The following is a 22,418-nucleotide window of genomic DNA, read 5'->3' as shown; positions in this document are numbered from 1 at the left end:
ATAGAGCTCTCTAGTGTCAGACGACCTTCTTCACATAGTCATTCAGAATTGTATCTCATAACTTTGACATCAATAAGAGAGTTGTCCAGATACATCATTGTGATTTATGTGGATCTCATTATTTCACAACAATGAGCTTTACTTCTCTGAAGTTTTAAGTAACAATTAGAAACCATCATTCAGCTTATAGGTTTTAGTGACTTTGGCATGAATTCATTTTTCAATCTTAACATTGTAGTCTTTATAAAAATAAAGATGCTTTTTGTCAAAAATTCTGAAAACAGCAATCTTATTAAAATTGTCAGACTTTAGATAGGTTCTGCTGCTTATCAGTAAATGTCTATAAAATTAAAGCATCACAAGCTATTTTTGATCCAGTTCCTTTATTGCCAACATGGAATAGGAAAACAACAAAATGCTTAAAATATGTGGCAAAGATTTTGATTTGAAGACCTGAACAACATTTTATATTCAATAAAAACATACAAGACAGAATTTTGCCAGCTCTATAGAAGCAGTTTCAGAGGCTTGGGAATGTCAAAATTCTGTTAGTAAACAGCAGGGTGGTAATGCAACATGCCCTACTTCCTCCTTACTTATTCCTTTGGTCACAGTCATCTCACCCGTACTGCCAGCAATGCAATCGAGCTTATTAAGAAGATATTTAATTGAACTTATTATAAGCTTAGCAGCATGAGGCTTCCTCCTCTGTTTGTACCCTGACAAGTGAGAGCAGGCAGCAATACACCAGCAGTTCCAGTGTACAGCTTAAAGAGATCTAAACACTTCCAGCAGAAAATTGCAAAGCTGCTGTGTTTTATTCACAGCCTTGTTTTCAGTGACGAAGGGCTGGAGATGGATGTTTCTAAATTATCATAATACTTGAGCCTCAGCAGTCATTCGTAAGGGCTGTTGGCTTCCTTTGGAATGGGGTGAGCTGGTTGCAGCTTCCTCTGCCAGAACCAACTCACCATTCCTAATTAGATGGCATTGAGGTGACTTCTAATTGGCCACTTTGCATCCAATTGTGCCTGAAACTGTACAGCCACCTTGAGTGGGTTCCCAATGCACATGGCAAAATTCCTCCCTACAGACTGGTCTCTCAGAATATTGGAAATGGGGACAACTGCCTTTATAAGAATTTGTTTGTAAAATTGAATGGGTAAAAATTCAAATATTTCAAAACACTTAGATTTGTCCCAATTTAAAATCTACCTCATAATATTAATATCTCTAGATTGTAGTTTTACGGCAAAGCACATAGACCAGCAATAAAATTTATGTAAGTACCTTAAAAACTCAAGTAATTTAATTCTTCATAGTTCCAATAGTTTCTACTCTGATAATTTATTCTTTATATACAATAATATTATAATAATAATAAAATCTAGACATGAAAATGCTGCAGTAATGTAAAGCAATTTAACATCCCGATATAAATAGATAGTAATGACTATTTCAGGTTATTGTTTATAATTGAATTGGTTTGATTATTTAAGGTTATATAACTTGAAGAGTTTTGGTTTTCTCCAACAATCTGGGAAAAGTAAAACATTGTTCAAGACATGCATAAAGTTTCTAGGAATTATACTTTGCCAGCAGCACAATCAGAAAATAAATAATAAAACAATGATCATTGGTGTGCTGCTTGGAACAATTGCTGAGTACAACAGGTCAGAGGTTAGCACTGCTGCCTCACAGCATCAGGGTTCCAGATTCAATTTCAGCCTCGGGCGACTGTGTGGAGTTTGCACATTTTCCCTGTGTCTACGTGGTTTTCCTCTGGGTGCTCCGGTTTCCTCCCACAGTCCAAAGACGTGCAGGTCAGATGAATTGGCCATGCTAAATTGCCCATAGTGTTAGGTGCATTAGTCAGAGGGAAATGGGTCTGGTTCGGAGGGTCGGTGTAGACTGGTTGGACTGAAGGGCCTGTTTCCACACTGTAGGGAATCTAATCTAATCTAATCGAAAAACTATTCTCTTTAATTATACATAGTTCAGTTATAGGTGATATTAAGTTGTTACTCTTAGTAAGATTCAGATAGTTGTTTTGGAACACGGTAATATGACATTAGTGCTTCTCTCAGATTGAAAAAAACAGCATTGCTGGGAGTATGAAGGAAACTTAACATGTGTGATATCAAACTTAAGAGGCTAGATACTGAAAGTAAGGTGGAATAAGGAAGAAAACATTGCAGCACCCAGCACTTACATTACGAAATTACACACCAGAAATAAGCCATTCAGCCCAACTGATTCATCTGCTCTTTATGTTCCCCTGCACAATTTGCCTCGTATTCTGTTCCATCTCCCCAAATAAACATAACTTTCTTTTTCAGACATGCACGTACATAGATTTCCTTTAAATGCATCTAATATTTGCCTCAACTACAGCATGTGACAGCAAACTTCTACGTCCTAAACTGGATGAATTTATTTTTTAGTAGCAACAATCTTATTTGTGACCCTCATTTTGGAATACCCTGAAAGCAGACAGCAAGCAAAACAAACTATACCCTAAATATTGTAGTAAATTGGGAATAAATTCAATTTTGAAGCTTGATTGGCTTGCACAATCATGACAGCTTCATGCATGAAGTTTATCGCTATTACAAAAAAGAATTGCCAGCCATTGACCAACCTTGCGCAGTACTATAAATATTTATTAATAATCTAATAAAGCACTCTTATTTTAGACAATATCCCACACATAGTAGATAGGATAAGAGCTCCTGAGAATTGTACAGAAATTTGGCTGATATTTGTCACTTGAATTTGATATTCCATTTTAATCTCAAAAGGAATATGGACAATTTTTAAATCTAGTATAAGCATCTATAATTGTGTCAAAACTGAATAGTGCAATATAACCTTGAAAAAAGGCACTAGTAAAAATTACAGTAAAATATATAGATGAAGATACACCACTTAGTGATTTATACTTTGTAAAGTCTGTGGATCATCACTTTTGCTGATCATTAATTGGTCTTCATTTAATAGTTCATTCCAAGTGGCTTGTTCTGGTACAGTATATTCTATTCTCTCCTGTGCCAGATGCTTCAGGATCAGGGTAGATAAAAAATGTGAGTCCATTTGTCCTTCCTCTAAGTCATCTGCAATGTAAAATATATAGATATGCGATTTGAAATACATATAAAATGCAATGTTATAAATATCAAAGAACTGTTGATTCAGGGACAATAATAGGAATTGTTTCTTCAATGGAAAACCACCTTCTGTTTAGTGCATTTTACATTGTTGATATCTACTGGTTGCTTCCAAGAGGTTTGCATCCTCACCGTCAAGTCTGTTGTTATCCATTGTGAATGAATTTATTGGCACTCAGTGGTATTATTCACTCCCGAATTAACATTAATATTAACAGTAACATTAATAGTTCCATCAACTATTCCACCCATATTGTCACAGCACTGTTAGACCATTTATTGCCAAATCCTAAACAGGCCCTACTTTTATTTTTGTTCAAATACCTCAAGTTTTTCTGTTCCCCTCAGATAACGGTGGCACAGTGGTTAGCACTGCTGCCTCACAGCGCCAGAGACCCAGGTTCAATTCCCGCCTCAGGCGACTGACTGTGTGGAGTTTGCACATTCTCCCCGTGTCTGCGTGGGTTTCCTCCGGATGCTCCGGTTTCCTCCCACAGTCCAAAGATGTGCAGGTCAGGTGAATTGGCCATGCTAAATTGTCCATAGTGTTAGGTAAGGGGTAAATGTAGGGGTATGGGTGGGTTACGCTTCGGCGGGCCGGTGTGGACTTGTTGGGCCGAAGGGCCTGTTTCCACACTGTAATGTAATCTAATCTAATGTAATCTAATCTAATGTAAGATACAAATGTATGGGATACAGCACAAGTGAGCCAACTGGCCATTTAGCTCACTGCACCATTTAATACAATCATGGCTGATTTAATTGTAACATCAACTCCACATGCCTGCCTACCCTCAAAGCATCTTCCACTTCACTTGCCAAATCTCTACCCATCTCTGCCTTAAAAAAATGAAAGACTGTGCCTCCAACACCTTTCAGGAAGACTGCTGATGCTCTGTGAGAAATAGGTCTTCTCAGCTTTACCTTAAATAGCAAAGCTTTTAATTTAAAACAGACCACTAGTTTAGATTCTCCCACAAGCAGAAGCATCCTTTTCATATCAAGTCACACAATGCCCCTCAAAACCTTTTATGTTTCAACCAATTGCTTCTTCCTAATCTGACTTATCAAACCTTTCCTCAAATGACAACATACCAATACAGGTGTTAGGCTAGTAAACTCTTTCTGAATTCATTCCAATGCATCTACTTTCTTCCTTCAAGAAAGAGAGCAGTAACACTCTACTTTTGTATGCATTTCCCTTTGCAGTAACAATAACATTTGATTAGCTTTCCTATACTTTCCGTTTGCAATTCACTCTCTCCGAAAAACGTTCCTCTCCAGTCTTGAGCAGATGTCCTAAACCCTGGCATCTGGTATGCATTACAGCCTTCTGGACTCTTGTTCTTTGCTGGAGAGAACATTGTCAGTTCCCCTCACTGTATTGTCCCCTACTTCCACTTTGCTGCCCCACTTGCTCATCGACCCTGCAACCCCAACTGTCAGCAAAACAAGCTGAACCTCAAACCTGTTGGACAATTGCAAAGGCTGAGGTTTCTAGTGCATGCATCCTGGATCCCCTTACCTGCCTCACTTGCAGTCATACTCATCTGTCCAAATCAGAAGATCTTATTCTAAAGGGTATGACTGCCTCTTGGTCCAAAGCATCCAGGAAATTCTCTCCCACCCTGATATGTTACAGTGTCTTAAGATCACCTCCAACTCAAACTCTGAGCCCACACTCCTACAAATGCAAGTGCTTCCTATTGGCGTTTTGCCCTGGGTCAGACTGGCATCCATGAGGTCCATATGCTGCAGCTGTGGCACATTGACAGTCCTGCCACCTGTAAGTTTATTTTAATTAACTGCTTAATCATTTTATTCACTTAGGTGTATTTTCTCAAAATAAATTTTATTAACCTTACCACCAATTCCCATACTATCCAGGTCTTAGGAATAGAACAGACTTTAACCAGTCACCAGATATTCAATAAACAGCTAGTTCCTTCCTCAGTACTAGAGTAAGAACCAACCTGTAGAAGGTGAAAAAGGTGCTTTCCATAAGTATGTCATTTCAACTGCTCCTCAGCGGAGAATATGTAAAATCTTAAGCTTTAGAATTTGAGAACTAAAATAGGAGATTTTAGTTAACTGCATACAAAATTAGATTTCTACAAAGAAATTAAAGCTCTTTTACTCACAATTGCCAGCATCTACGGCTGCTCATTTCAAAATCCTACTTGTATCCTATCCTTAAAGATGCAATCTTAAATTTTCACAAAATCTCTCCTTTATTCTCTAATTCCTAATCAGTTGATGATTTCTATTTACACTGAACACTCCTAGTTCTCCTGTTATCCAAGCCACCTATTCTATTAGATTCTATGAGCACTGCCCCACAAGAAATCATCCAGCACCTGAAGACGACCCTGGAGCACCCACCGAACAGCATCCCAGTGCTCCCATCACTGCATCCCATTTCCTGCATCCTCAAAGTCAGGTTTCCACCTGCTCTGCAATACCCTCAACGATGCCTTTTGGGACCATTTCTCTCTCATTCCTGCATGGAATTAAGACCTTCATCCATCTTGAGGTGGACCATGCACATGATGACATTAAATCTCTTTCCTCTGCCAATACATGCTGCCTTCCTTTACATAGGACAGCCTTCTCCAGGCACCCTGCTTCACTTGGCCAGACTCTGTATCACCTTCAACTGGTGCCACCCAATCCCAATAATACCTGTTTTGAAAACACTTCCCTAAGAGTACAAATCAATGGCTACTCACTTTAAATCCAATTGATACACACTTGCTGCCTGTCACTTATATCCAGTCATGAATCTGAAGGCACGCATTTCATATGCACAGAAAATTTAATTGGGAAGGGAAATAATTCTGGTGACATGGCCTTTCATGAGAATACATGACATGCAAATGCATGCAAGAGGGCTTCATGATGTCTGTCATTTTAAAAATTGAAATGCTGATACCAGGAAGCTAATTTTGGGATTCCTACACAATTAAATTCCCTGACCCATCGTGCTACATTTTTCTGGTGGGATCACAAGATTTTACCCTGGATGTATGGCAAGGGACATAGATAGGGTAAGTGAATGAGTAAACATTTAGAATATGGAGTATAATGTGACAAGCTCTGAAGTTGTCCACTTTGGCAGACAAAAAGACAGAAATGCAGAGCGTAGTGATTGTAACAAGGTCAGCTAGGTGGACATCATGGAACATGGTTTCCCGATTGCTGTTAACCTAATCCAAGCAGGGAGCCCTGGCTGACAGATAAGGAGTGTCAGGTAGCTTGTTCACACTAAGAGCTGGCTGTGAGAGCTGGATCAAGGTCAAAGACTCTCCACGTGGGTGACTTGGTGAGAGGATATTGGCCTCTGTGGACGTATTTCACAGAGTATTATTTAAACTGAGTGAGATTGCAGAATGCTGCTGTACAGAATGATTTGGGTGTTCTTTTGCATGAATCACAAAATGTTAGCATCCAGGTACAGCAAGTAATTAGAAGGAAAAATGAACATTGATTTTTCACTGCAAGGGGATGAAAAATGTAAATAAGGAAGTCTTGCTGCAGCTTCCCAGGGCATTGGTGAGGCAATAACCTAGACTACTGTGTACAATGTCATGATAGCAATAAAATACAAGGCCATAAGATTTTGGAGCAGAATCAGGTATTTCGGCCCATCAATTCTGTTTCATCATTCAATGAAATCATGGCTGATCTGCTAATCCTCAACTCCACTTTCCTGCTTTATCCCCATAATCCTTGATTCCTTTACTGGTTAAAAATCTATCTTAGCATTAAAAATACGCAGCCACTCAGCCTCTACAGTAAAGCATTCCACAGATTGATTGAGAGATGGAATTCCTCCTCATCTGTGTTTTAATATGCAATCCCTTCATCTGAAATTATGCCTTCTGCTCCTGTATTCTCCCATAAGGGAAATCAACCTCTCTGCATCAAAATATGGAACATTAGTTTTGAATTCCATCATCAGATTTTAATCTCTCTGACTTTAACGAACTGAGATGGTACAAGATCAGTTGACCACGTCACACATATTAGTTACAAGCTGCAAGAAACTAACATGAAATAACTAAAATCATCTAAACTTGAACTAACATTTTATCAAAAGACTCAAACTAGTCCACCCACTCAGGTATGAAAAGGTCCTCACTTATCTATATTTTACATGTTAGAGATGAAAGGCATCATCAAGTTTGAAACAATGGACTCTGGCATTGAAGTACAGAAACCAGCTTGTATTTCAGGAAACTGCACTATGCAGAACAGGGGAGATGGATTTCTAACATCAGTATTTGAGAAATTTCTCTCACTTGGCATCTCAAGATTGATAAAACCTTATGGCTCAAGCTATCCAATAAACATTCAACTCCATATTCCATTCATCTTCCTTTTGTACCAGGGTCGATTAATAACTGTTTGATTAATAACTGATTAATCACTGATTAATAACTGATAAAGGGAGTGAAGAGATTAGGGTGGTCAGGTAGAAATTGAATTTAAGGCCACATAGTCGAGTCAAACATGATTTTATTGTATCGCAGAGCCAGACTGAGGAACTAAAGCAGCTACTCCTGCTCATTTTCTTACGTTTACATGATTTTTATTTGGACAATATTAGGAGACAGTAAGTAGATCAAACCATCTTATACTGAATATAAAGGAACATAGGAACAGGAGTAGGCCATGCTGCCCCTCAAGCCTGTTCTGCCATTCAATGAGATCATGACTGGAACCTTTGGCCCATATCCCTTCAAAAGTTTACTTAGCAAAAAATTATCTATCTCAGATTGAAGATTAACAAATGATCCAGCATCCACTGCCATTTGTAAAAGACCATTGCAAACCTACCACCCTTCATGTGTAGGAGTACTTCCTCACATCTCTCCTGAACAGTCTAGACCTAATTCTCATACTATGCCCCTTGTTCTAGAATCCCAAACACTACAGACAAATTCTTTTTATCTGCTTTTTATCTATCCTATCTGAATGGCTGTGTTTTATTAATGCTTATACGAGTTAGTAAGAGTGCATCAAATGTTCAGCATTTAATACGAATGTGAAAATTGAACTACAGGATCTCTTACATACTGTAATATCTGATTCTCCATATCGAATGCAGAACCCAGACAATTTTAATACACTGAATAACTTTCATGCTTACACAGTGTTAGTCAATTTAATGGTCTCCGACCTTTAACGGAGAGAACCCCATAATCATTCACAGTATTTATGACATTTCACTTTATATGATAGTTGTAATTAGCAACTGGGATTATACTTACCTTTGAAAAGGTTCCCAAATCTTTGGAGCTCTACCCCAAACACCATGAATTAACTTAGCTGGTGGTGTGCTTCCTACAGTTTTCGGGAATACACCCAGCTTGGTGAATGTAACAACTTAAAGGAAGGTTGTATTTGAACAAGCACTTAAAAGCAACCCTAAAAAAGACTTTAAGTGTATGACTGTTATCTTCCTTACTTTATTTCTACACCATTTTGCAGTGAAAACCAAAATTAAATCTGCCTTCTTAATTACTTGCTGTAACTGCAAGCTGACTTTTTGTGATTCATGTAAAAGAACATTCATATTGTTCTGTACTGCAACATTCTGCACTCTTTCTCTCTGCTAATAATACTCAGCTAAGGATCCAAAAGATTTTCCCAGGTTTGGAAGGTTGTCTGAATAATATTGGAATATTGCATGCAATTCTGATTAACCTGCTACAGGAAGGATATTGTGAAACTTGAAAGGGTTCAGAAAAGATTTACAAGGATGTTGCCACAGTTAGAGGATTTGAGCTACACGGAGAGCCTGAATAGACTGGGGATATTTTCCCTGGAGTGCTGGAAGCTGAGGGGTAACCATCTAGAGGTTTATAATATCATGACGGGCATGGATAGGGGGAATAGCTAATGTTGTTGTTCCAGGGTAAGGGAGTTCAAAACTAGAGGACATAGGTTTAAAGTGAGAGGGGAAAGATTTAAAAGGGACCTAAGGGGTAACTTTTTCATGCAGAGGGTGGTGCGTGTATGGAATGAGCTGCCAGAGATGGTGGTGGAGACTGGTAAAATTACAACATTAAAAAGGTATCTGGATGGGTATATGAATAGGAAGGTTTAGAGGGGTATGGGGCAAATTCTGGAAAATGGGACTGAGTTAATTTGGGACATCTGGTTGGCATGGACAAGTTGGCTTGAAGGGTTGTTTCTCTGCTGTATATCTTTATGACTTTACTTAGTAAACTGCAGCCCCCCCATGCCTCTCATTTGGCTCTCCTGGTGTGTGTTTGCGCAGTGTCAGGAAGAAAAATCCAGCCCAGACTTCACAGGGAAATTATCTGTCAGGTATGATTCAGAATCTGTGCCCTTTGATGGCTTTATTTTGATGTTAAAGGGTATGTCAGAGGTTGACAAATGCATGAATCAGAAATGGAGTGAACACATGAGCATTCTTAAAAAAAGACAACAGAAGAATAGCAATTTATTTGAATCATGAAACTCTGCATACATTATATAGTGAATTTAGAGTAATGTCTCTTTGCCACCTATGGAAATACATTTTGCTCATATGAAGACTGATGAAAAATTGAGTTTTGCATCAATTTACATACTTCAATAGGAATTTGACGTAAATCATTTGATGATTGCTTCGATGGACTAAACTTGAGATTCTGTAAATCATATGAATTAGGACTAAACAAGTGCAGAAATAAATATTCATACATACCGTCATATGGAATTAGTCTAAAGTAACCTGCACATTCTTGAGAGTTGTTCAGGATATTCACTAAGGTGATATAGAACAACTTGGCCTGCTCTAGGCGCTGTTCTTTGCTAAAGGCTGCAGTGGCATCATTCGACATTTCAAACAGTGACCCCAGTGGTGTGGCATATTCAAGGATACAATGATGAGGCTATGACAAGGAGGAAGGCACAATATTAGTGTTATGGTTAATAGCAAATTGAAGAAGCGAGTTAATGAACTTATCTATTTTCATATCAATAGGTCAATATTTATTTATCTGAAGTATAATTTTTAGAATGAATGTCACCAAAAATTTTCAGTTTGTAAACAGCTCTTATGCATTCATATAAAATGTAGACCTTAAATATTCCACAGAATTCAACTCTAGAAGGTATAAGATAATCTTTAATTATTTGTAATGCATTCTGTACCCTGTTATTTTGATCATAAATGGTATAAATACTATTCTTGTAACTTCTTGCTTTTATTCCAGCTCTGTCAATACAGATCTCTGGCAGGTTTTGACAGAATTCAATCTTGCTGTCCATCTTCTCTAATTTGCCATAAATCTTACAGCTGAATGGGATTAGGATGTATAACTTCCAATTTTCTTTGCAATCTAGTACATTTTTAACATAGCATTTCTTTATTCTTTCTTCCAGATCTGATAAATAAAACAAAACATTGTTAACTTAAGCAGCAATACAAAATAAATAATGTGAAGTAATATTTTTAATTTCAAAGCATACAGGGAGGTGAGGTTTCAATTTGACTATTTTACTTCAGTTTTACAACTACTGTTAATAGTTTGAATGTTAATGCTTTCTATGTGATGTAAAATGTTACTGTAGTATTTTAATTAATACATCAATTCATTATTGTTAAAGGTAAAGCAAATTATTTTAATTTTAGAGTAACTCTTAATAAAACAAAATGTAAATGGTCTGAGTGAGTAAACGTACAGTACTCTGTACTGTGAAAGTTAATAAAGTCAGTCCTTATGTAGCTCTGAAGTTAACCGACCTCCAAGTCAGAATTGAATTTGGTGAGGTTTCCTGTATATGATTACTGTGCAGTGCTTTCCAAAAGCATTTTGTGTGGAATTTGGATTAGATATAATGATGGTGACTGTTGTATGTGCTGGAATGTCATGAACATTTCCAGCTAGATTCATAGACTGATACAGTGCAGAAAAGGTTCTTCAGCCCATCAAATCTATACCAATACAATCACCACTAAAAGTGCACTAATGCTAATTTCCTGCAATTGTTCAATATTCTTGAATGTTATGCTATTTGAAATAGTAAAACATTTTTAAAGGTTGTAAGGTTTCCAGTCTTCACTATCTTCCCAGGGATTGCATTTCAGATTCATACCACCTGCTGCGTGAAATGAATCTTCTGCCCCTTACCCTCAAATTATGCCCTCTCATTATTGACCCCTCAACCAAGGGGAACAACTGCTCTCAATTCACTCTGTCCAAGCTCCTTATGTCTCCTCTGCTCTAAAGAAAACAATCCAAGCCTATCTAGTCTCTCCTTATAGCTCAATTTTCTCCAACCTAGGCAACATTGTGATGAACCTTCTCTGTACCCCCTCTAGTCCTATCACATCCTTACTGTAGTGAGGTGACCAATATTCCAGTTGTGGCCTGACCAATGCTCTGTACAACTTCAACATTACCTCCATGCTCTTATGCTCTGTGCCACAACTGATGAAAGCAAGTATCACATATTCCTTCCCAACTATCTTATTCTCGTGCTCTGCCGACGTCAGGGATCTGTGATTAATTACATCAAGATCTTTCTGTTCCTTTAAGCTACCCAGTTTATTGCCATTCATTAAATATTTCCCTCATTTTTTTTCTTCCTCCAAAGTGCATCACCTCACACTTATCAGGGTTAAATGCCATCTGCCACTGGTCTGCCATCTAACTAATCCATGTATATCTTCCTGTAATCTACAACCATCTTCTTCACTATTAATCACTCTACTAATCTTGGTCTTGTCTGAAAATTTGCTTAACATTTTCATCTATATCATTTATGTACATAACAAACAACAATGGTCCCAATTACTGATCCTTGTAGCACACTGGCCTTCAGTCTCTCAAACAGTCTCTACCACTATGCTTTGTGTCCTCTCACTAGGACAGTTTCTAATCCATCTCTCCAGGTTTTCCTCAATTTTCCATGCCTTTTAATCTTCTCACTCAGTCTACCGTGTGGGACTTTCTCAAATGTTTTGATAAAATCAAGATAAACTACATCAACCAAACTTCTCTCATCAGCATGTGTGATCACATTTTCAAAAAATTCGAACAAATTTTAATTTGCATTACCTCCCACTGACAAAATCATGCTGACTATCCCTAATTAACTCACGCCCTTCCAAGTGGGTATTAATCTAGAATACCAAGGGTAACAAATAAACAGGAACAACACCATCTGGAACTTGCCCTCCAAGCCATTCACTATCCTGACTTGGAAATATATCACTATTCCTTCAGTGGCATTGAATCAAAATCCTGGAATTCCCTCCCTAATGATATTATGGGTCAGCCCATAGCACATAGACTGCAACAGTTCAAGAAAATCACTCACGACTACCTTTTCAAGAGCGATTAGAGCTGAGCAATAAATGCCGGTCCAGCAGCAACACCTTCATACCATGAATAAATAAAAACAAATTCCAACTACTACAAGCTTGTGGTTGGGATAATTTGCTATGATTCTCTTTCCTTTAAAAAGTCTAAGGGTCTACTGGATTAACAGTGGTAGAGGAAAATCACTTGTAAATCTTAACCAGAATATTGTTGTAAACAAAATATAATTCATTGCATGACACCAATCAGGTAAAAGTTACATCAGGCAGTTGACCATTATTACAAAGATTATGAGAAGGCCTAGCATAACAGGTCTCTTTGAGATCTGAAAATCTTCTGGCTTTTCCCCACCCAAGACTATATGATGTGAGATTAGGTAGAGCATAATGCAGTCTCCAACATCCTTTCAGGACCATCACCTTTAATAACAGTGACCTTGGAAAAGGTTCAGAGGAAAGCTACAATAAATTTTGTTGCAAAGGAACACCAGTTAATCAGAGATAGGTTGTCCTATGGATAATTGTTTACATTTTTGCAGCTTGGGGTGAACCAGATGAGACACGGTTAAACAATAGGAACCAGAGTAGATCAGAAATTAGAGATTATTTTAAGTATTTGGAAATCATTGCCCAATGCTGTTCTGATTCTTTATAAATCTCAAGAAGGAGCTGGATCAGGTTCTAGACAGGCAGAGATTACATCCTTTCGAAGGTTTGGCTCAGATGATTTTGTGAAATGATTTTAACTGCCTGAGGGAGCTGTGAATCATTTTACACTTTTATTTGATTCTTTAATGACTCTGGGTATTCTGTTTCTTTTGCCTCTTCCAGGAAACTACAGACCTTAGGTTGTAGGAATGCCTGTGGTGTGAAAGACTGTTGGAATGTAATGGTCAAACCATTGTGACGTGGGGTCACTTGAGGGACCAGCTAATCTTTTCCTGCTACTAGTCTGTAACTAGGAATTGCTAATAAATCCTGGTCTTGCTAATGGAACTCATATTCCAAGAATGAATAGTAATAATAGTGAGTGAAAAAAAATCAAAAGAAAATGCAGATGTCAGAAATCAATCAAACCGTGGAAGGGTACATTGGATACTAAAAGTTAGTGGTGTGCAAAAAAATATAAAAGGGAAGTACCATATAAAGACTTCAGGGAGAATGTATTAACAAAGGGAGTATGGGGAAATGAGAGAAAAACACAACAATAAACTCTTAAGGAAACAAAGTAACTGAGAATCTAAGCAACCAAGGAAATCAAGACATTATGCAGTATAGCTTTTTTACAAGACTGGAAAGTCTATATCTCAATTTGAGCCACTTGGTCCTTCTCCACCATTTATGTTGATCTGATTGTTACCTCATCTATGCTCCAATCAAGTCATGTCTTAATCCTCAAAATTCCAGTGGATAAAGCCTAACCTATCCAATCTTTCCTCAAAAGGAAAAACACTCATTCAGGGAACTGTGCTGCTAAACCGGTCTCTATTTTGGTCTCCTTATTTGAGGAAGGGGGCTTTGGCTATGGAGGAAGTGCAATCATGGTTTATTAGATAACTCCAGTGATGAAGACAGTCTTCAGAAAGACTGGATCAGCGAGGACTATATTCACAGGAACTTCAGAGAATGAGGAGAAATCTCATGGAAACTGTTACAATTCTAACAGGACTAGGGTAAATGGGGGAAAGATGGTCATAATCACCAGTGAGTCCAGATCTAGGGATTACAGTCTAAGGATACTGGATAGGCCATTTAGGACTGAGATGAGAACTTACTTCACCCAGAGAGTGGAATTCTCTTCTATAGAAAGCAGTTAAGGTCAAAGCATTGAATGTTTTCAACAAGGGAATTGATGTAGTTCTTAGGACTAAAGGGGAGCAGGGTACTACTTTGGGTGCTGAAAATGTGTTGCTGGAAAAGCGCAGCAGGTCAGGCAGCATCCAGGGAACAGGAGAATCAACGTTTCGGGCATAAGCCCTTGATCAGCCATGATCATATTGAATGGTAGCGCAGGTTTGTAGGGCCAAATGGCCTACTCCTGCTTCTCTTTTCTGTGTTGCTTTATTTCCCTTACCCCTATCCACTCCCTGTTCATCCAATTAAACCATCTCTGAACTATTTCATATGCAGTTACATCCTTTCTTAAATAAGGTGACTAATACTGTGCCCAGTGGTCCAAATGAAGCAAAAACTCACTAATTTTATAATGAATTCACTTACAATAAGCAATAACATTCTATTAGTATTCATATCTAATCACTGTTTCTTTTGCAACTAATGCACTAGATCACTGCAACACAGTGCTCTGCTACTCCATACCATTTAGATAATATGCTTTTTACAAAATTCTTCCTGCCAAAATGGTCAAAATGCATTCCTTTCCCAAATTTCCCAAATTGCATTCCTTTTGGCATATCTTTGCCCACTCATTAAGCCTATCTATTTTCTTTTGTAGTCACCTTACTTTTACTTCACAATGTATTTTGTGACCTAACTTGGTATCTACAGCAAATTTGATAATTATAACTTCAATTCCTGCATCCAAGTCATTTATATAAATTGTCTGATTTTCTATAGAATCAGTGCTCACTTTGTATTTTGTGCCACCTGTGATATACATTGTTCATCATTTTGCTGGTGAGACTGGGAATGGGGAACTTTGGCTGTTGTTGAGGCATGGTGGCATAAGGGAAATAAGACGCTGAGGAGACTTAATATTAATCATCTCAAGAAATGAGAGCAGAAGAAAGCAAACTTGCAATCTTCCAGCTTGCCTGCTCTCCCAAAGTGCTTGTTCCACCTTGTGGCTGACGGCAGGAGAACAGTGGAGCTACACGTGAAACAAGAATCTCAATCTACCAGAGGAAGAGATTTTGGACAGTTGCCTATATTGCTGCAGCAGAAACAGATGAAAAATGGCATCCTGTGCAGATAAAAAAAATGGGACAAATAGCTACCTGGTGATCAGTGTGATCACACATCAATCTGGTAGCTGACCATTATTCTGTATTTACACCTGCTGTTTGGAATAGTGAATGCTGTGAGTCAGGCATCTTCCACCCTCCCTCTCTCAAATGTTCTGATGTGATAAACTGCTGCTCTAATACTTTTAGTGGATTATAAATTGATAGTTTGTGCTGTCATTATGCTTATTTCCTTAATCTCTCAATATTGCTTTGTAATCATATGGTTCCAATTACACTACTTATGCTTAATACCATGTCATGGACAAATTTGTTCATTTGGCTTTCTATTCCATGGTCTAAGTAATTCATTAATACAGTGAAAAAGCACAGCTCCTTCACAAGATGCCACTTGTCATATTCTGCCAATTACAGGGCCTGATTATTGTAGTTTTTCCTGGCTTTCAATCCATTTCTTAATCAGGGCAATAATTTGCCTTCATGTCTATTGCATCAACTTTAGCTATTTGTGACTTATGAGAGCTTTCACCATGTACTTTCTGCAGTCCTTATAAGTTACATCCATAAATATTAATTTATCTACAAATTATTGGAGGTTAATGTATCATAAATGTCGAGTTTAGTTACATTCATTGCCAATGACATTTGGAATGCACTATCTGATGTTGAAAAGTTAGGATTCATTAACTTAGAACATATCTGTGAAGTCCTCATTCAATTCTCCTCTACCATGTCCTTAGTGTTATCATTGATTGAGATATGAAGTCACAGACTGAGGTTTGCATAACACCTGCTGTTTGGGATAATATACGTCAGGAATTGAGCAATTCTTATGCCGTCAAGCTTCTTGGATCCCCTTACCCCTCCCTGTTCTGTTGGGATAAACAGCTCAATAGTTTTTGGACTGTACCAAGTAATTGTCTAATCATTATTGTTCTGCTGGTCTTTTTTTGTTGTTAAGGTCATATTGGCCAAGAATGAATTGATTACTTTGTACACATCTCAAACATCTTTTCCTTTTGCTTTGATGTTTCATTAAAATGGTCAATTCCTCCCTTAAAACATCAGAGAAAGGATTTTGATAAGAGCTACCAAATCCTTGCACAAGTTCAGTGCCAGCAATAATGTTTTTAAACAATAATGAATAACAATTCCCAAGGAATCAGTCTGTTCATCATGAATGTTGCACATCTGCAAGAAGAACAAAGAATGTGGAATATTTTGTTGACGTCTGGTATCGATAGACTTATTCTATCAAGTCCATCAACTAAATAGTGACTCATATGTATCATAATCACACTATACAAATTAGGAGCACAAGTAGACCTCTCAGCCTCTTCAACCTTCTCTGTCATTCAATAAGGCCACAGTTGATCTAGTTACTTCACATTCCTGAGTATTCCTGGTAACTTTTCATGACCTTGCTCATCGAGAATCTATCTAACTCTGTCTTAAAAATACTTAATACCTCTGTTATCTCTGCCCTAAAGACTGATAATGCTGTTGAGAGAATTTTTCTTGCCTGATTTGTTTTAAATGGATGACTCTTGATTTTTTAAAACAGTAATCTTTCATTCTAGACTATTTCCAAAGAAGAAATATCCTCTCAATACCTGCCTTGTCAAGATCCCATGGTATCTTACATGATTCAATGAAGTTACGCTCTAAATCTTCTAAACTATGGTGAATGCAAATCTAGTTTGTCCAACCTTTCCTCATAAGACAACCTGTCCATTTCAGGTATTAGTCCAGTAAACCACTGAACTGCTTCCAGACAGACTTACATCTTGTCTTAAGTACACAGTACTTCAGATATTATCTTAACAATGCATAATACAAAAGCCATAACCTCCCTACCTTTGTATTCAATTCTCCTCGCAATAAACAATAACATTCTATTAACTTTCCTAATTACGTTCTATGAACATTGTATGAATTATATCAGGACTTGTTATGGAATTAATTGATGAATCTAATTAGTTTTTAACATTTATGTATAAAACATACAAGCAAATAGGGTACATTTAAATAGTTCATAATGCAATATGGCCAGTGGACATTGACTGGTATTATAATGGCATCAGTAGAAAACTTACAAAAGAAATGTTATTAATACTCACTTGGCAAAATTAATTTCAGGTAACCAACGTAATAGGACCAAGCCAATCCATGAGCAACATTAAATTTACTCTTCTCACAGATTTCTGAAATTTCAGCTGGAGTGAGATCCTGCAGAATAATGTCAAAATATATTACTCAGGTAAATAAACATATGTGTACTAAAAACAGAAAATATGTATTTCATAGGCACAGGCACATTTATTAGATTTAACACAACAGTGTTGCAATGTCTAAATTGAAATAAAACATTGACAAAAGTATTCTCTCCAAAACTTTAAACATACCACATGTATTTTTGAGAATGTGAATTTTTTTTCATTCCTATTGAAAATCTACTGATCAGCATCTATACCTTTCTGAAACTCACAATATGTCAGCCCAAGTACAGTACTCATAGGGCTGAAGTTCTCATATGAAGGTAGGAACGGTGGAGAATGTGTTGGATGGCATCATGTGTGCCATGGCTCAGAGTGAGATATAATGCATGTGCTTCTCAGCTTTTTATCAACACAAGCAAGATGCTACACAATTCATTCAATACAGTGCAAGTTGAATATGTTATGGATTGGACTGGGCCCCCTCAAAGTATATTAAGAAGGTAGCCTACACCCTAACTGTGTTTTACTTTAAAGGTAAATATCACATGCAATTTGATTGGTCAAACTACCTGACATTAAGCAAAACACTATTTATTCAAACACTATAGTTAAAATGCAACAAAAGAAAGATGATGTTGGAATAACTGTCAGAAAACTTCACAGAATATGGGAAGCGTGTAAAGCCTACAGGGCATAGGCACCTCAAGAACTAGGAGCCCCAGGGATTGCAGTACATTGTGGGATATGAAGATTGGGGTTAAGGTGTGGATCACAGGCAGAGCTTTACCCCGGAGCCCATAGCTCTTGAGGTGCCTATACCCTGTCAGCTTTACATGCTTTCCATATTGGAATTCTTCCCATTGTGAATATGACTTGCCTTGAGGTCCCCCTACTTCAAAGACTACACAGTCCCCAACTATACACTACCAGATCCCATCCATTCTAAGACCAACTGCCTCCCATAACTGTGATCATTCCCTCTGCAATCAAATATAATGAGGCCAATCCCCAGTTTTGAGTTGCCTGCAGCATTGACAACATCATGGATTATCCCTGAAATGCCCCAGATTATGTACACTCCACCCCGCCTTACTGACTGTGGCCTCTGAACTAAATTTAAACCTCAGAACCAGAGACTACTGACTACGCTTCCCAACAAAGCTGCCACAGCCTAACTGATATCATGTTGCCTGATGTTCTGAAGCTGCTGCATTGTCCATTGGCCAGTTGTGTAGATGTAGGATAAGGAGACACCATGTCTGGTGATCACAGAGATATGAGCCACAATTGTAGAAGTTCCATCTAAAGTAAAGAATAGATACCAAAGCAATCGTGAAGTAACATGGACTTGAGCCAGGGGAACTAACCCAACACTTACCTCATTTTTACCGTCGAGTTTTGAAGCATCAAATTTCTCAACTGGGGGGAAGGAATTTATTTGGGAAGGGGAAGTTAATAGGGTGCATTATTTAAGAAATGAGATACAAATTCATACAAATGGACTTCCTGTCACCCTATAGTGGGAATTTGATCGCACCATCTGAGAAGACAGGACTTATGTCTTCCCAACACACAAATCTGACTTTTGGACTCATTTGATTACATCATCCTGTTTGCCATTATTTTTATCACCTTAGGAAGGTGAAAATGACACCTTGTATTTCTACAGGGTCACAAATATTAACTTTATTTTTAATTAGATTCCTGACTGCAGGGTTTCACAAACTCCCATGTGGGTTGAGAGAACAATTTGGGTTTGAATGCTCTGAGGCAGCAATAGCTACTGTAGAGCTCAGATTGACCCCAATAAGAACTAAAGCCTACTCTAACACACTCAATGACTGAAATCTCTCCCTCCACCATACAATGACTGTCATTCTTTCAGTCCCATCAAATGTTCATATTGGACAAGAACTCCAAGACATTAACATATCGTATGGAGTAACATTGGATAAAAACTTTGGAAACACTTTCCTACTGTTTCTTAATTAAATAGTTGGGTATTTTAGGAATTTTGTTACCCTTTAAATAAATCTAACTTTCTGCCTATATGTAAAAGCTGATATAAAATAAAACTAACTCACAAAATAACTGTATTACGAACTGTATGTCAAGCTGTTATTAGGGAAATTTTTTTATTCACTCATTGGACGTGTGATTTGCTGGTCAGGTCTGGATTATTGCCCATCTTTAATTGCCCTTGTATTGTGTGGCTTGCTGGGCCATTTCAGAGTAGACAAGCAGGAGCTGGAGGAACACCGCCATTTCAGAGGGCAGTTCAGCTTCAACAACATTGCTGTAGGTCTGGAGACGCATGTAGACCAGTCCAGATTTTCTTTCAAAAGGACATTAGTGAATCAGATGGGTTACCTCAACAATCATCAATGGTGGCATGGTCATCATAACTTTTAATTCCAAAGTTTTCACTGAAATCAAATTTCACCCTCTGCCATGGTGAGATTCAAACCCACATCCCAGCATATTAGACTAGGATTCTGGATTACCAGCCCAGTCACACCATCACTTCTCCACCATTCATACACCTCTTCTTAGATTCTACTTCAGCCTTAACTAAACATGCCATAGAATTCACCAGCCAAATAGTGTCAAAGAAAAAAAAACCTGAAACAGACAAGGATTCCTGAAAATATCTGGGCATTAAATATTACAAAATGTAGTTTTAGTAAAGAAATACTTACAAGGAATCCAAAAACCTTGAGGAAAGCACAGCAGAAACAGTAACTGCTTACATTGCATGCCAAAGAACTTGTAAAATGAACATCATCAATCCTACAGTGCTGAACAATGCAGTAGAATAGTATAAATACTACTAATCGATAGCCATATCCATTTTGATTAAATGATGCACTTAAAGCCTTCCAGCTATTCTTGTATCTGCAAAATAAGAGTATGATTGAAAGTTCATTATAAATATTAGTAAGAAAAATTAAACTACTTTACTCATACAAGAAATAATTAACCCAGTTTTTATAGTGTCATACATTTAAATAGATTCTTAGCCAATTAGAAATTGTGCAATCTTCAATTTCGATCTGTATACAGCTGTACAAATTAACCATCATCATATGGAAGGAATTAAGAGGCTTGAAAGTAAAATATTTCTTAGGTCTGGGTTCAATTCCTACCTGCTCCAGAGGTGTGAAATAGCACCTCTGAGTAGGTTGATTAGAAAATATTTTAAAATATCTTTTGCTAACCCTTTAGCAGTTTTTCCATAGATACTGTTATAAGCCAAGGCTTCATGCTCATTTTTTTGAGTATGACAAAACTATTGAACATGGTTAGAGAGTCATTGGTCAGAGAATAAGATGTTTCTTAATACTGAGAATTATTGTAGGTTAAAATACTTTATCATGAGTATTGAGTGAGACAGAGACTGTTGCATGTTTTGAAGGGGGTTCTAGATAAGTATTTACGGGAGTGGAAATTACAGGTATACAGAAAGAAAGCTGTTTATTGGGATTGGTTTTAATTTCTGGGAGATAGACAGCACAGAGAGGATGATCTAATTGACCTCATTCTGTACAGAAAGGATCTCTTAGCATGGAATTGTAAATGACTGCCTAAACAATGTAATTGTCACAAAAGCTTTTGGTATACTTAAGTTTAATACGTTTGTTTGCATGTTACCACAGTGCAATATTGTATACCTAATATAATATCTATATGCATTTTGTGACCAATCATTTAATTATGAATGGTATAGCAGTCATTTCATGTCAATATCAAACTTGCAGCATTGAAATAGGATTACAGGATTTCTTTTTTAGTTATAGCCCTGTATTATGGCTTATATAATTGCTTTAGAACAGTTATTAGTGATCTCAAGTGGTGTTATTACAAGAACAGATAATTCTTTATCATTTGTAAAATCCAGATTCAATATTTCACAGAATTTGTGTAAAAATATGAGCAATGTCTTAGTAATATTTTTCAGGCAACAATACTTGAATTAAAGAACAAAATATATTTATATTTGATAACAATTCAAAATCAAGGACCTACCACCAAAGCCTTTATGGTTGGCAACAGAAACATGGACTTTATCTAAAGACCTAATGAAAATTTAACATTTTTTATACATTTGTATCATTAATTTTACATTAGGAAACATCAAAAGTCAACAACATGATCCAGCAAATCAAACAGGGCACTATGAATTATAAAACTGCTTTGGAATGTTTGGTGCTTACCTAACTGCTGATAATTACATTCTTTCTTTAACAACCGAATGTACATACCTGGAAGGAACGTGCCTGCGTTCTTCAAGAAAATCACACAGCTTTAACAAACTTTGAGCTAATAATGATATAAAAAGCTGAAGCATGATTTGCTGTGCAACGATGTTTATTTCAGTGCAAATAAACATATAGCTGAAAGATGCAAGCATCACAAAGATGGATGACCATTTGGCTGCATTACCACGAGGCAGTGGTATGTCATCTGCGAACAGTTGTGATAAGACTACCATCTGTGAGAGTGAAAGAAATCACAAACCAGGAGTTATTGATGCAAATGGTCAAAATAGCCCATTTTACTTACACCATCCAGGAACGTCCTATAGATTCAATTTGTTCTTAAATGATACCAGGGTTTCCACTAGCTCTTAACTCTATCTGAAACAGTTCTATGCATTGATCATTATTTCTTACAAAATCTTTGATAGAAAATTTGCCGCTCATTTTACAGCTATTACAATGTGTATAAAAATATGGGTGAGATAAGATGTTGTGAAACTTGAAAGGGT

At 37.3% G+C, this 22,418-nt stretch overlaps 1 protein-coding gene across 2 annotated transcripts in view; it reads right to left on the bottom strand.

Annotated features, from left to right (window-relative positions):
- Nucleotides 1–1,898: 1,898 nt before the first annotated feature.
- Nucleotides 1,899–22,418, bottom strand: part of sting1 (stimulator of interferon response cGAMP interactor 1) — a 32,690-nt gene continuing 12,170 nt past the window's right edge. For both annotated transcript variants that reach the window (XM_043703694.1, XM_043703695.1), the window contains exons 2-7: nt 21,913–22,142; nt 20,350–20,545; nt 17,552–17,660; nt 10,335–10,567; nt 9,886–10,072; nt 1,899–3,113 (exon numbers count right to left, since the gene is read on the bottom strand). In XM_043703694.1, the coding sequence (XP_043559629.1) occupies nt 2,929–3,113; nt 9,886–10,072; nt 10,335–10,567; nt 17,552–17,660; nt 20,350–20,545; nt 21,913–22,142 (1,140 nt within the window). In that variant the 3' untranslated portion in view covers nt 1,899–2,928. The remainder of the gene's footprint in view (nt 3,114–9,885; nt 10,073–10,334; nt 10,568–17,551; nt 17,661–20,349; nt 20,546–21,912; nt 22,143–22,418) is intronic.

This window comes from Chiloscyllium plagiosum, chromosome 14 (genome assembly GCF_004010195.1).
Source record: "Chiloscyllium plagiosum isolate BGI_BamShark_2017 chromosome 14, ASM401019v2, whole genome shotgun sequence".
Classification (NCBI taxonomy): domain Eukaryota; kingdom Metazoa; phylum Chordata; class Chondrichthyes; order Orectolobiformes; family Hemiscylliidae; genus Chiloscyllium; species Chiloscyllium plagiosum.
The sequence above is the reverse complement of the archived record's forward strand: the minus strand, read 5'-3'. Positions and strand labels throughout refer to the sequence as shown.